Consider the following 15,617-nt stretch of genomic DNA (forward strand, 5'->3'; position numbering starts at 1 on the left):
CTGGATTGCATATGTGGAAAGAATAAGTCAAACGATTGGTCAGTGAAGTATGGCTGTCATCTGATTGGCTTGAGCAGACAGTGGGTTGAGTCACAAATGCACAGAAAAATGCCATGAAAAGTTTTGTTTGTAGAATAAAAATATATATGTAAATGTGGTTTTAATTTTCAAATCGCATTTGATTCATTTGTGGGTCTCATTCTATTTATTTGTCAATTTTTTAAATATATATTTATATATTTTTTTGTTAATCTCTTTACATGTCACAATCATGGACCTCTGTTCTCCTGTTCCTTTTGAGTTTTCCTTATTTGGTCATGTTCCTTTTCTCGTTTAGTTAATTGATTACTCCCCACCTGTTTCTGTTCTTTCTAATTACTTTCTTTGTGTTTATAAATCGGTCTGTTTAGTTCTAGTTTGTCTGTGTTTGAAGTATCATTGGGTCAAGTCAAGTCAAGTCAAGTCAAGTCAAGTCAAGTCAAGTCAAGTCTGTGTTTGTTCTTCACCCTTGTAGGGCTGTCACTTTTGTGAAAAAAGCATTTTTGATTTTTAAGACATGAGGGTTCATTGAATTGATTGTAAAATCGATTTTCCATGTCCTTTTTCAATGCCAAATAACAGATGAACGTAAAGAGAGCGTTGGAAACACAAATCCGCAATATTTCTTATTTATTAGCTGTAATCGGGCCTTAAAAGTTAGGCCCGACAGGTCCCGAGCCCGACAGATTTCGGCCCGAGCCCGACAAGTACATTTTTATTGACAGCTTTTTAAAAGCCAGAACCCGTTTACAGTCTGACATTCAAATATGCGCGCACACACACACACAGCTCTTTTGCCAAGAATGAGTCATCTATACATGTTTTAACATAATTTATTCATAACTAACATATACTAGGCCACTTGGAAGTTGGAATAAAGAAATAAAGTAATTCCTCTGTAACATCTTAACATCTCAGCACTCTTAATAGGCATAGGCTCATTTAACCTATAAATAGACCAACGCACCATTAAAACGAGTCTTTTTTAACAATTTAAATTAAGATAAATTTTAAATTAAGATAAAGGCTCCGCCGCATTTGCTTCGCCACAGCAGCTGACATTTAATAAAATAATAATGTCAACATTAGCGTAAATACTCTGTCCACATTATGCATTTAAGACTCAATGAATATATAGTTGTAATGATAAAAACCCCATACTCATCGGGAAGAAGGAGGCGGGAACCAGCGCACAATCAAAAATCACTTTAATATTCAAAAATAAACAAAACAGCGCGTCAGCCCCTCACGGCGACTGACGCATAAAATAATGTCCCATGTCTGGTCCTCTCTCGTCCTTCACTATAGTCGCTCCAGTTTTATATCCTTCCGTCTCCTACGTGGGACTCAAGACCGGCGGTGGGGCGCAGGTACAGCTCATCTCCAATCACTACACCTGGCCTCACTCCTCGTTCCCACGCCTCTCGGCCCCGCCCCACTCGCCACAATAGTTATCATTTGAAAAACCTTAACTCACAGAGATTAGGCTAAGCCTACATGTTTTTGTGGATGAAAATGCGTCATTATTCACTCATTATTATCATTATAAACATGGTCAAAACTTTTCCACACCTCAGACTTTGCTTTAGTTGCTGGTGCAACCAAAACATGTTCGCCAGAGGCAAGCATCCGTTGCACCAACTCATCATCCATTTTCACATTTTTCTCGCGCTAATCGAAACACATCACATGACCGATCGGTTACCTCACAAACCGGAGTGCAAGCCCGAGCTCGAGTAAGATGATATAAATAAAGTCCGAACCCGACCAAACCCAAGATCTTCAGCTCTAATTGGAATGAAGTTTCGTGCAGAATAAAAAACTGCAACAGGAGTGCAACATTCTCGAAAAAAAATATATACGCAGAGGGGACTGCTGCCATAACATAAACAAAAAACATCACTGCAGGCTTCAAGCTACATTTATGATTTAGGCAATTCAAGGCAATTAGGCTGCGCAAGGTGGGAGTATTACTGCCAATCTTTCACCACAAAAGCCGGTCGCTGTCAGCTGGCAATGGTGGCTCCTTTTCATAACTCAGCATCTCCTGTAAGAGGTCGCTTTCGACGTCACTGGGTCTTATAGGCGCGTATTTGCTGGTATTTTCTGTTTAGCTTTCGCAACGCATACTGCACTTTTGGAATTCTTTATTTTCTTTTTCTGCTCATTTGTGAGTTTTTAATTGTTTAATTATAAAAAAATATTAATAGTGTACATATTTGGTTAAAATCGATTCCCTATTTTCATTTTCGAAACTTGTTTTGGTTGGTCCGATCGATTGTGCAATCGATTTTCGAATGAAAAGTGACAGCCCTATGCCCTTGTGATAATTAAAACCAATCTCCTTTTGGATTTTCATCTGGCATTCTTCATTTGACGACACACACGTGATGCAGAAGAACTGACCCAAACCAGAAATGCAGGCTGAGGAGGAACTGAGGTGTTTGGGGCAGAGCTCGCAAGCTGGGTGAGTTATCACGACTCATTCCTTGGTGCTTATTTTTTGCTTTTGCAGGAACCTCTGCATAATGCTCCAACAGCTCCTCCCGCCTGCCCAAACCCAACCACCCCAGTAGCCTCCCGAACTTCAGATCCTGATCTGATATATAGACCTAATTTTATTTCTGTGTGGAGACTAATGTTGTGAATCAGGGCTTGTTCTGTAGTCGTTCACAGAAATGCATCACATCTGAGTTTGCAAAAGTTATTTTCATGAAAGGCTGACATGTAAATGGATATTTAACACTGATCTCATGGCCTGACACACTCTCAGCTTGTTTTGTGTGAATAATGAATGTAAGTGTGTGAACTGCTGAAATGTAAATTTTAATCTTTTATTTGTGACATATAATGTGGTCACAATGCTAAGAGAGTAAATATGTGTAAGAAAACTAGACCTATATTACTCCTAATATTCCTATTCACACAAAAACACCTTTTCTATGGTTTGATCTATTTTCTGGCATAATGCAGACCTCTTTAAATTTATAATAATCAAAATACTGGCTAGTGTTGTGCAGTATGTGATGTTTTGGGAGAAGCATGTGCAGATCATTACACAGCCAATTCTTCATAAGTAATCACATCCATCTATACAATCAGTGCAAGAGAGAACTCCTATAAATAAAGCAGTCCTACCTTCGTTATTCTAGTTGTTCAGCATACCTCCACCACCCCGACTCCTCACCTTCAGCCCGTTTCCAACCCAGCACAGGGAAAAACACTTGTGGGAGCGCTTGGGTCCAGGCTAAATGCTGAGCTCGGACCCCTGTCCCCGGACAGCACGGCAAATACATATAATCATTTACTCAGTTTATTATATGTAAGTGTGAACGCATGAAAGAGTAAGCAAACTTCAATTTCAAGTGAAAATATCTGAACGTCAGCTTTACTGATCAATGTGTGGAGCATCTCTTTGCTGAAGCTGCTGCTGATTAAATGAACCAGTTTCTCATGTGACGGGGTTGTTTTTACCCGCGCTGCTAACAGATGCTTTACTCTTACTATCTACTGTATTAAAAACACCTGTCGTGACTCTTTTAAGATTCTGGTCTGTTATTTAGGAGAAAAGCTCTCATTCAGGAACATTTATTTTAAAGGTGTCAGATTCATTATTAAATATATAATGAAAAATTATAATAATTGACAGAAACCAATCTGGCTTCAGAAGTGGACATTCAGCTGAGACTGCCTTGCTCTCATTTGTTGAAGCCCTAAGACTGGCAAGAGCGGAACCCAAACCTTCAGTACTTATCCTGCTTGATCTGTCCGCTGCTTTTGACACGGTTAACAACCAGATCCTCCTATCAACCCTACTGGCAAAGGGCATCTCAGGAACCACACTTCAGTGGTTCACTTCACTTCACTTCAGTGAACCCATCGTTTCATCACAATTTCACAATCAAGTTAGGCACATAAACCATCACTCCTTTAAAAACAACCACAAGCCTTAGAGTTATGACTGATGATCAGCTGACTTTCTCAGACCACACTGCTAAAACTGTCCGATCCTGCAGATTTGCTTTATTCAACATCAAGAAGATCAAGCCCTTTCTTTCGGAACATGCTGCACAACTCCTTGTTCAAGCTCTTGTTCTGTCCAGGCTGGACTTTTGCAATGCTCTCTTGGCAGGTCTTCCAGCCAGTTCTATGAAACCTTTACAATTAATCCAGAACGCGGCAACAAGATTAATTTTTAATGAGCCAAAAAGAATACACATCTCTGTTTATCAATTTGCACTAGCTACCAATAGCTGCTCGCACAAAACAACCACTGGCTCTGCACCCACTTACCTAAATTTATTACTTCAGACGTATGTCCCCTTTAGAAACTAGCATTCTGCAAGTAAGCGTTGCTTGATTGTGCCATCCCAAAGAAGCACAAAGTCACTTTTAGGGACTTTTAAATTAAATGTTCCTTCAAGATCAAGGTCAAGGTAAACTTTATTGTCCCACAAGGGGAAATTCATATGATCATTACGCGCCCTTATCACAACATATTCTTCAAAAACAAAACATAACACATAATACACAACAGTCTATAAATAGAACAATAAAGACAAAAAGAAATAATACTACAAAAATGAAAATTACAATCCAAATACAAAATTACAAATACAAAAATTACAATCCAACATTTAACATTAAAAATATATAATATTAAAGGCCCGTTCACACCAAGAACGATAACTATAAAGATAACGATATTAGCATCCACACCAGCGAACAATATTGTCTGTGTATTCTAAGCGGACCCGCGTCTTCTGCTTTAAATTCTCGAGCTCATTACAAGCAGGACTGATTCTGATTGGTTGGCAATGTTTTATCGTTCATCAGGGGAAAAAAAATTGTTCTGAAAGTGATTCCAACGATATCGTTTCTCTGTGCCTTTATCGTTATAGTTGTGGTGTGGACTCTGCTATTCTTTAATATATAGAAGGATTTTTAGAACTATATCTTTATCTTTATAGTTATCGTGCTTGGTGTGAATGGGCCTTAACAAGTAACTAAAACTATGATAGCTTACGATGTGCTTGATCGTTATACAATCTGACCGCTATGGGGACAAATGATTTATTATACCTTTCTGTTCCATTTAACTGTTGTAAGATTCTACCAGTTGACCTATTACTTCTCATGAATTTATGATATGCTGCGGTTTCCTTTGGTCCTTAACATGCATGTTACCAAAAGACAGAACACTCTGAAGTAGACTTTTATAAAACATTGCAATAATGTGTTTTTCTAATCTAAAATTATATAATTGCCTGAGGAAGTACATCCGCTGGTGCATTTTCTTAGTTTTGTTCAGTGCACATTCATTAAAAGTTCATTTAGAATCAATTTCAACTCCCAGGTATCTATACATTGAGCCCCTTTCCACTAATTCACCATTAATATTAGAGGGGGGAATTATCATTCTGTTTTTAATAAAATTTATGACAATCTCTTTTGTTTTCTTCACATTGATTTCCAGAAAATTTTCAGAACACCACTGAGTGAAACCCTGCAATTCCCTCTGAAGATCACTCACAGAAGAAATGCCCGACTTAAAAAAAAAACAACCAATGCTGTGTCGTCAGCATATTTAAAATAAGTGTGAGCTGAAGAGGAAGCGTGACAATTATTGGTATATAATGTGTATAGGATCACACCCTTGAGGTGCCCCTGTGTTTATCATCATTATCATCACACTCCTGGTGGAATGACCTCCCCAACTCAATCTGAGCAGCTGAGTCCTTAGCCATCTTCAAGAATCGGCTTAAAACCCATCTCTTCCATCTTTATTTGACCCTCTAACTTTAACACTCACTATTCTAATTCTATTCTTAAAAAAAATCTAACTATCTTTCTAGTCTTTTTGTATTCTATTTTCTTTTCATGTATTATTCAATTTTTATTTATTATATTGTTTAAAAGCCCTTGCTACGTGTACTGTGTTAAGCTAACTGAGACTTGTTATAGCACTTATATATCATTGCTCTTTTTGTTGTTTTTGATTCCTTCCACTGTCCTCATTTGTAAGTTGCTTTGCATAAAAGCGCTTGCTAAATGATTAATGTAAATGTAAATATGACAGTTTAGTTAATGATGAAACACTCACCGAGCTTTTCTGCAGTTGATCACAGCTGGTATCAATCTTCTTCTCCCCTCATATGATGTGTTGTATTTCTGGAGGTCCAGCTCATCCAGCGGCTCCTCTGACATCTGAATCATGTAGGAGATTGTTGAGCAGTGAGCAGGAGAGAGTTTCTCCTCTGAGTGTTTGTTTGATTTCACAAACTCCTGAATCTCTCTGAACAGAGTCTGATCTTTCACTTCCAGCAGACAGAGGAACAGATTGATGGACTGATCAGCTGAGAGACTATAATGATCATAATCATAATAATCATCATAATCATCTTCATTTCTCTTGATCTTGTCTTTAATGTATTGTGTGGTTCTGCTGATGGTCTCTGAGCTGTTCTCTGTGTGTGTCAGTAGATCCTGTAAGAGTCTCTGATTGGACTCCAGTGAGACGCCCAGCAGGAACCGCAGGAACAGATCCAGACGTCCATTCTCACTCTTGAGAGCTTTATCTACTGCTGATCTTAGTAGATCATACAGAGAGTCATTAGTTCTGTTTTGTCTGAATTCATGCAGCGGCTCCTTGTTCTTCGTTAAATAGCATTGAATCTCATAGAAAGCAGCGAGAAACTCCTGAACACTCAGATGAACGAAGCTGTAGACTTTCCTCTGATGAATCACAGATTCCTGCTTAAAGATCTCAGTGCAAATCCCAGAATACACTGAGGCGTCAGTGACGTCTATGCCGCTCTCAATCAGGTCCTCCTCATAGAACATCACATTGCCCTTCATCAGCTGTTTGAAAGCCACTTCAGCAAGTTTCACAATCACTTCTCTGTTGGACGGCAGGAGTTTCTCTGGATCTCTCTCTTCATACTTCTGCTTCCTCATGTTGATCTGAATCAGCAGGAAGTGGATGTACATTTCAGTCAGAGTTTGAGGGATTTCTGCTCTCAGATCTTCTTCCAGGAGCTTCTGAAGCACAGTGGATGAGATCCAGCAGAAGACGGGGATGTGGCACATGATGTGGAGGCTTCTTGCTCTTCTGATGTGTGAGATGATTCTGCTGGCTTGATGCTCATCACTGATTCTCTTCCTGAAATATTCCTCCTTCTGAGGCTCAGTGAATCCCTGAATCTCTGTCAGACGGTGGATGTATTCGGAGGGGATCTGATTGGCTGCTGCTGGTCTGGAGGTGATCCAGATGAGAGCAGAGGGAAGCAGCTCTCCTTTCATCAGCTTTGACATCAACACAGCCACTGATGAAGTCTCAGTCACATCACAAACTTTCTGAGCATCTGAAAACATCAGTGTGATTCTGCTTTCATCCAGACCATCAAAGATTAACACAACTTTACACTCTTCATAAATCTGTGAGTCCAGATCTTGAAGTTCAGGATGAAAGTCCAGCAGAAGTCTGTGAAGACTGTACTGATGATCTCGGATCAAGTTCAGCTCTCGAAATGGAAGCACAAACATGAAATCTACATCCTGATTGGCTTTTCCCTCGGCCCAGTCCAGAATGAACTTCTGCACAGAGACGGTTTTTCCGATTCCAGCGATGCCTTTAGTAAGAACAGTCTTGATCTGCTCTTTCTCCTCAGATCCTGCTTCAGCGGAGGCTTGAAAGATGTCATTGCAGTAGATTGGAGCGTCTTGTGAGTATTGTGTTCTGGCTGTTTTCTCCATCTGTAAAGCCTCATGTTCTTCATTCACTCCTTCTCTCTCTCCCTCTATGATGTAGAGCTGTGTGTAGATGCTGTTCAGGAGGCTTTCATTCTCCTGGAGTTTCAGTCCCTCACATAATCTCTCATACTTGTTCTTCATGCTGGTTTTGTGCTGCTCTTTGACTCTCTGTAGTTCATCATTCACTGCTTGATCATGTTTATTCTGAGACGCTGTAACGCTCGTGTTGTTCAGACAGAAGACAGAGGAGACTCCTCCAGAGATGCTTCGCTCTCCATCTGCTCTGCTGAAATATCACAAGAACAACTGATTAAACATGTCTCAAAATAAAGGATGTGTAAATTAACATCTGAACCGATAGAGATTTCAGTCTTGTATTTTCAGTATAATTTCAGTTTGTTGATCTGTTTAACTCTTTGTGTAATGCACATTGTTCCAAAGAGAGTCTCACAATTATCCAGCGAGCAGCTAAAGGTGACTTAAATTAAATTAAATTAAATTCAATGTAGGAGCTTGTGTGCTCATTGTGTCGAGTGTCTGTGTGTATTGAGTGTGTTTCTGACTCCCATAAAGCAGTTCAATCCTCACCACATGATTATCCTCACCTGGGGTCAGAGGTCACTGCTTCACCACTGAGTTTAGGAGGATGACCCATGGATGCGTCACTCTTCAGAGACACACAGCTGTGATCAGGAGATGAAGATCTCTGACTGCAGATCCTGAGAAAACACACAGAAATATCACACTCTTTTGCTGTAAACAGTGATGATGACAGAAAGTGAGAATCTGCAGCATCAGTCAGATGTGACGCCAAAACACATTTACATCATGATCATCTGATCCGGACGCCTTCTCCACATGTGTGAATGGTTTGCCAGCAGAAGACAGTTTGTCTTCCACTAATAAACAAACTCTTAGCAATGCTGTGAGGTTTTCTGACCCGCACTCTCGGTCATACAGGGGTCAAGCATCCAAACAAATAGTTCAAATTACATTTATCTTGAGGAAAAACCCAGTGTCTGTACGAAAGAAAAGCTCTACAAGACTATTATAAAGCAGCCAAACAACTATAAACTGATTCTGAGCTGCACTTCTGGGTAAGTGTGTTATTAACTGTTCTTCATGATAAAACACTAGAACTACTGCTACTACTGTCTAGTCTATGAACATGTTTCAGTTTTAAATATCACTATATGCCATAACTGTAGGGCTAATACACTATTTCCTCAAATAATTTGGTTTTCCAGCATTTTCGTGTATTTAAACCCTTTCCAGCAGTGACTGCATGATTTTGAGATTCATCTTTTCACACTGAAGACAACTGAAGGACTCAAACACAACTATTACTGAAGGTTCAAACACTCACTGATGCTCCAGAAGATAAAACCATGCATTAAGCCATGGGTTAGTGGTTAGAGAGTTTGACTCCTAACCCTAGGGTTGTGGGTTCAAATCTTGGGCTGGCAATACCACGACTGAGGTGCCCTTGAGCAAGGCACCGAACCCCCAACTACAAATTCTTAGTATGGGTCATCGTATTTGGCTGAATGTAACATCACTTAAGAGCCAGGTGTGAAAACCTTGAACAGAAGGGAGATGTGTATAATTTTCTTATTTTGCCTAATATATATATATATATATATATATATATATATACAAAATGACATACTACCATAACAAAATTAACAATGACATACTACCATCAACTAAATTAATGTGATTTTCCTCACTTCTTTGTCCTCCTCCTCCCCCTCCTGCTTCATCTCTAATAGCTGCCGACTTTGCAATGTTTTTCATTAATAAAATTAAACACATTAGTGCACAATTTTCCACAGCACAATCAGTCAAGCTCATATCACCAAAAAGATAAAGCAATACATTAAAAGCCAGGAGTGAACACTTTTCGAATTTAAAAAATGTAAAGTTCAGGGTAAATCTAACTTATTTTGTCTTCTGGGAAACAAGTAACTATCTTCTGTAGCCTCTGAAGGTCAGTACTAAATGGAAAAAAAAATAATAATAATTTTAGAGATCGGTTGTCTTCAGTGTGAAAAGGCTCTCCTCCACTCATCATCATAGACAGCTCTGTAACAACAGTGGAGTCATTCAGGTTCCTGGACACCACTATCTCTCAGCACCTGAATTGAGACACTCACATCGACTCCATCGTGATAAAGACCCAGCAGAGACTGTACTTCCTTAATCAAACACCATCTCCAACTTAAACAACTAACACATCAATCATTACCTGCGTTCTGTAATTCATACTCCATCTCTAATCACTGCCTCTTTCTCAAGAACTCGATAGATACATATGCATATCTCTTTATGTATACAACTGTATAAAGAGTAGATAATGCACAAATCTGTACATAAATCATCTGTTCCAGATTCATACACATTATTATTATTATTATTTATTGTTAAGTTGTCCTATTTAAATGTTTTCTGCTCTCAATCCATATATGTATATATGTTGGTAAGTCTGTATGTATGTACACTGTTAGAAATGTCTGTAAATTTAACAGTACTTAACTGTAAAATGAACTGTATTTTACTGTAGGACAGTTATAAAGCATATTACTGTATTTTAAAGTTACATTTTGGGGAACACCCTCTTGGCGACACTAAATTACAGTATTTTTAATTTACTGTAAATCTAAATACAGTAAAGAAAAAATGAGTGCGAAACCTGACCAATCACAGATCAAGTTTTATTTCCTGCTTGGAGAAAGAAGAAAACAAGACACACAGATGCGAAAAGAACCAGTCAGATGCAAAGGGGTGTACATATATTACTTCTTTTACTTTAAATATATTATATCTTTGGTTTAACAAAAAAAAAAAAAAAAAAAAAAAAAAAAAAAACAATGGCACGCAGTCACCTCACATTTATGCTGTGAAGAGAGCAAGAGAGTGTGGTGACCATGTGCAAACACTCATATTTCTTTCCTTTCTTTCCCTTTTCTGAACGTTTCACCGTCAAAATATGGACATCAACGGGTCTCTGCCTTGGGTTTGACCACTCCAGGAGCTGGTGAGTGTTCATGTGAACTGTTAGCCGAACAACAAAGCTTTCGTGGATTATCTTAAAGTCAGTCTGATTTTTTCCTGCTATTATCGCTTGCTGTTAACTGATTACACCATATAAATGCACGTCATGCTTGTAGTGCTAGAGTAAAACCCGCAATGTTCGTGTCGTGTGCAAACACTGGTGTCTGTGTGGAGACATTATACGCCATGGGGCGGCAGTGGCTCAGTGGTTCATGTAGGTTGTCTACAAACCGGAAGGTTGGTGGTTCGATCCCCGGCTCCACCTGACCAAGTGTCGAGGTGTCCTTGAGCAAGACACCTAACCCCAGCTGCTCCCGACGAGCTGGATGGCGCCTTGTATGGCAGACACCGCTGTCGGTGTGTGAATGAGTGAGTGGATGGGTGAATGTGAGGCAAAATTGAAAAGCGCTTTGGATGGCCATGTGGTCTGTTGAAAGCGCTATATAAATGCAGTCCATTTACCATTTTACCATTTGCCTTTATTAATCATGACAAAGGGCATAAAAACACGGCGAACTTAAGGTTTTCGTGTGCAGTTCCTGAATGCCCATACACTTTCCAAAGCCTCTCCGCCCGTCAGTCTCACAACGTTACCGCAAACACCGAAATCTAAAGTTAAGGAAACTAAACAACCAAGAGAAAAATATGTCTACTTCAAATGTAACATTTGTTCTGCACATCAGCATCGGGAGAATAACATTATAATCTCGTTCGCGAAAATGCGCCGCAAATGGCACAGGGGACCCCAATAAGTGACTAACGTTAACCCGACTGTGTACATCCAATGCGCGATCAACGGCTGTCCGAATTCACTCACTCGTTTTCATTCACAGCTTCAAGTGAACTGTATTAGTGGACTAATGTAGAAATGAGTGCACAAGTGTTAATTGGGCGATTTCGGATTTAGCCAACGTAATGTCCTCATTATTTTAACCTGGGATGTGCAGCATGGTGTCTATCAGCTTAATTGCTGTTCTTAGGACATAAATGTCTTATTATTGCTGTTAACATAACTGTTGCAAATAAATACTTTTTATACAAAAAAGTTTTCGAAATATGCTTTATTTATCTGTTTGTGTCTCAACTTTAAAATTAGCTGTTTCATCTTTGGACCCTAAATTACCTTACATTTCTTACCTATGAAACTTATTTAAACATAACATTACCATTTTTTTTGCAATGTTACTAATGTATAAATTCATATCTTACCCTCATGTTCTTTTTAGATTTTGTATATTGTATATAAAGTTGTATGTCATAAACATGTAATCTCTGTATTTTTTGCTATAAAACAAAAGTAGACGTTGAGTACTAAACATGCTTCATCCGGGTTCGTCACATATTGGGTCCCCTGGAAATATTTCCTTTGTGTGCTTTGCCATTTGCAGTGCATTTCTGTATTTGGTTGTGTTGTGAGTATTTGGTTGTTTTGTTAGACATTGTTCACATCAAATGATCTAACTTTTTTTTTCTGTTATGTAAAGGTTGAATGTTAACCCTGACAACAGCAAGTGCTCCTCAAAGTTCCAGGTCATCAAAAGAAGTGGAAAGATGGTGCAAATGAAGGACTCTGGTCTGAACCCTCATGTATCCTCCTTCATTAAAGGGATAGTTCACCCAAAAATTAGTTCACCCATTAATAACTCACCCTCATGTCGTTCCAAACCCGTGAGACCTCCATTTATCTCCTCAGTCCCTCCATTGAAGCTGTGTGTACGGTATACTGTCCATGTCCAGAAAGCTAAGAAAAACATCATCAAAGTAGTCCATGTGACATCATAGGGTCAGTTAGAATTTTTTGAAGCATCGAAATTACATTTTGGTCCAAAAACTACGACTTTATTCAGCATTGTCTTCTCTTTCGTGTCTGTTGTGAGAGAGTTCAAAACAAAGCAGTCTGTGATATTCGGTTCGCGAACGAATCACTCGATGTAACCGGATCTTTTTGAACCAGTTCACCAAATCGAACTGAATAGTTTTAAACGGTTCGCATCTGCAATACGCATTAATCCACAAATTACTTAAGTTGTTAACTTTTTTAATGTGGCTGACACTTCTTCTGAGTTCAAACAAACCAATATCCCGGAGTAATTCATTTACTCAAACAGTACACTGACTGAACTGCTGTGAAGAGAGAACTGAAGATGAACACAGAGCCGAGCCAGATAACGAACAAAAGACTGACTCGTTCACGAGTCAGCCACATTAAAAAAGTTAACAGCTTAAGTAATTTGTGAATTAATGCGTATTGGAGACGCGAACAGTATAAAACGATTCAGTTTGATTTGGTCAACTGGTTCGAAAAGTGAACTGGATATCAGCTGCTTTGATTTGAACTCTCTCTCACACAGACACGGCAGAGAAGACAATGCTGAATAAAGTTGTAGTTTTTGCTATTTTTGGACCAAAATGTATTTTCGATGCTTCAGAATATTCTAACCGACTCTCTGATGTCACATGGACTACTTTGATGATGTTTTTCTTACCTTTCTGGACATGGACAGTATACCGTACACACAACTTCAATGGAGGGACTGAGAGCTCTCGGACTAAATCTAAGATATCTTAAACTGTGTTCTGAATAAAAACTGAGGTCTCACAGATTTAGAATGACATGAGGGTGAGTTATTAATGACCTAATTCTGATTTTTGGGTGAACTATCCCTTTAAGGAGTTTCTGGATTTCAGCTGGCAAAACTATTAAGCTACTAAGAGCAAATACATTCTACACAGGAGTTTTCTGAATTTGTAAATTTTTAAGATTGTTCTTATGACTGAATCTGTTCATGTCTGTTGTTTTAAAATGCTCTTAATATGAAACTTTTATGTATAAATGAAATGTATTCAAGTTTTTGGAAAACTGAAAGTACTATCTGCAAGAATATTAAAATGTTATTTAAAGTATTACCATTTAACTATTAAACTGACAAAAGAAGTTAAACAGTCTTTTGTTTCTTTTTATAGTTTTTACTACTGAGACATGAGACCTGTTGAAATACAATAATTTGTACAGTTCTACAATACATAATAAAAGTGAACAAATTACAGTTAATTTCACAGTGTAAAGTAATATTTTATTGTATTAAAATATATAAAAAAGGAGAGAAAAACATAATTGTGTTTTACAGTAAAATATATATTACTGCAAATACATTTACAGCAAGTTAAATGGTACTGTAAATATGAATACAGTATTTTTACTGTAAGTTTAATTTACAGTAAGTTACTGGCAAACTGCTGCCAGTAAGTTACTGTAATTTCTACAGGAAATTTTTTACAGTGTATGCATGTACCAAGAGCATCTTAAAAACCACAACAAATTCCTTGTGTGTCTGCACACGCTTGATAAAGCAGATTCTGATTCAGATTTTCTCTCGTGGACTATATGTACATCTTTTATGTGAAATATCTTATTCAGATCAATGCGAAATAAACAATAACATGCATTTTGTATGTCCCTCTTTTTTTAGTAAAATAATTCACATTTTGCAGATTTTGAAAGGGGGATGTAAACTTTTGATCTTAACCGTAACTTTGATAGAAAGGTATGAAATGGATCAACCAAAAATTCAGACGACTGTTAGTATAACAACCCTGCTGAGTCACCTTTAAGTCACCTTTATTTATAAAGCACTTTAAACAAAATACATTGTGTCAAAGCAACTGAACAACATTCATTAGGAAAACAGTGTGTCAATAATGCAAAATGATAGTTGAAGGCAGTTCATCATTGAATTCAGTGATGTCATCTCTGTTCAAAGAGAATAACAAAAACAAAAAAACAATAGAACTATCAGAAAAAAAGTAGTGTGTAGTGTGCTTTGGGACATGTTCCATTAGGATTTACTGGTTTTAACAAGTCACCAATAGAAGGTGAACAATTACCAGTAGAGACCATGATGTGACGATGTCTATTTTTTTCAGCAGGGAATATTTACACAACTATCAAAACTTTGTTTACCAATTACCAAGCAATGCATAACTTTGTTCAGTCTGTGGTGTAAAAAGGTCACATTAGCAATTAAAGAAAAAACACTTTAAAACATGGTCAGGTCAAAAGTGTCCCAATTTTTCGTCCCAATTTTTTATTAATTTTACTGGTAGTCCACTGTATGAAGAATTTAATGTTAAATATGTCACAGTTTACATTATTTTGCTATCAACACTTACACAAATGAAGTATAGTGTTCTGCACCCACTAGTAAAAAAATATCAAATATAATATCTGGTGTCTTAATAATTTTTGGTTTGACTGTTTGTTAAATATCAGATAAAGATAGAAAATAAATCTTTTAACAATGTACAAGAATAATTTCTCATATGTTTTAGAAAATATAGACACTGTTTTGATCATATAAAATGGCGTACTATAAATAATATTTATATAAAACTGTACCTGAGATCAGTCTTTGTATCTCCACTCTTAAACTGTACTGGACGATCCATAGACGCATCACTCCTCACAGACACACAGCTGGACTCTTCTGATCTCTTCTGATCAACTGAACTATAACAAAACAGATTTAATTATTTATGATGATAATCATTTTAAAGGCTAATTTTAACTTTAAAGCCAGACTCAAAAACACCCATCTCTCATCATTGAAGGTGATTTAATACAGTGTTTCTTCGAAGTACCTGCATCCTGGAGAAAACTCTTGATCTGTGGATGTTTGTGTGTCCTCCATGATGAAACAGAATCTGATCTCCAGCACTGACTCTGAATAGAAATGACAAACAAACTCAATAATTCAGCTGAACGGATCCTGAGA

At 37.8% G+C, this 15,617-nt stretch overlaps 1 protein-coding gene across 43 annotated transcripts in view; it reads right to left on the reverse strand.

The window, feature by feature from the left end:
• LOC127964887 (NACHT, LRR and PYD domains-containing protein 12) overlaps positions 1-15,617 on the reverse strand; it is a 397,699-nt gene that overhangs the window by 265,533 nt on the left and 116,549 nt on the right. For 18 of the 43 annotated variants that reach the window (XM_052565335.1, XM_052565345.1, XM_052565352.1 and 15 more), the window contains 2 exons: positions 8,397-8,510; positions 6,143-8,077 (listed from right to left, as the gene is read on the reverse strand). The exons of 6 other annotated variants lie outside the window; for them this stretch is intronic. In XM_052565335.1, coding sequence (XP_052421295.1) covers positions 6,143-8,077; positions 8,397-8,510 — 2,049 coding nt within the window. Of the gene's footprint in view, positions 1-3,213; positions 3,308-6,142; positions 8,078-8,396; positions 8,511-15,241; positions 15,353-15,483; positions 15,566-15,617 lie in introns of those variants that run through there. 19 more of the 43 variants (XM_052565336.1, XM_052565346.1, XM_052565347.1 and 16 more) reach the window with 9 other exon arrangements.

The sequence above is a fragment of the Carassius gibelio genome, chromosome B9 (assembly GCF_023724105.1).
Source record: "Carassius gibelio isolate Cgi1373 ecotype wild population from Czech Republic chromosome B9, carGib1.2-hapl.c, whole genome shotgun sequence".
Lineage (NCBI taxonomy): Eukaryota > Metazoa > Chordata > Actinopteri > Cypriniformes > Cyprinidae > Carassius > Carassius gibelio.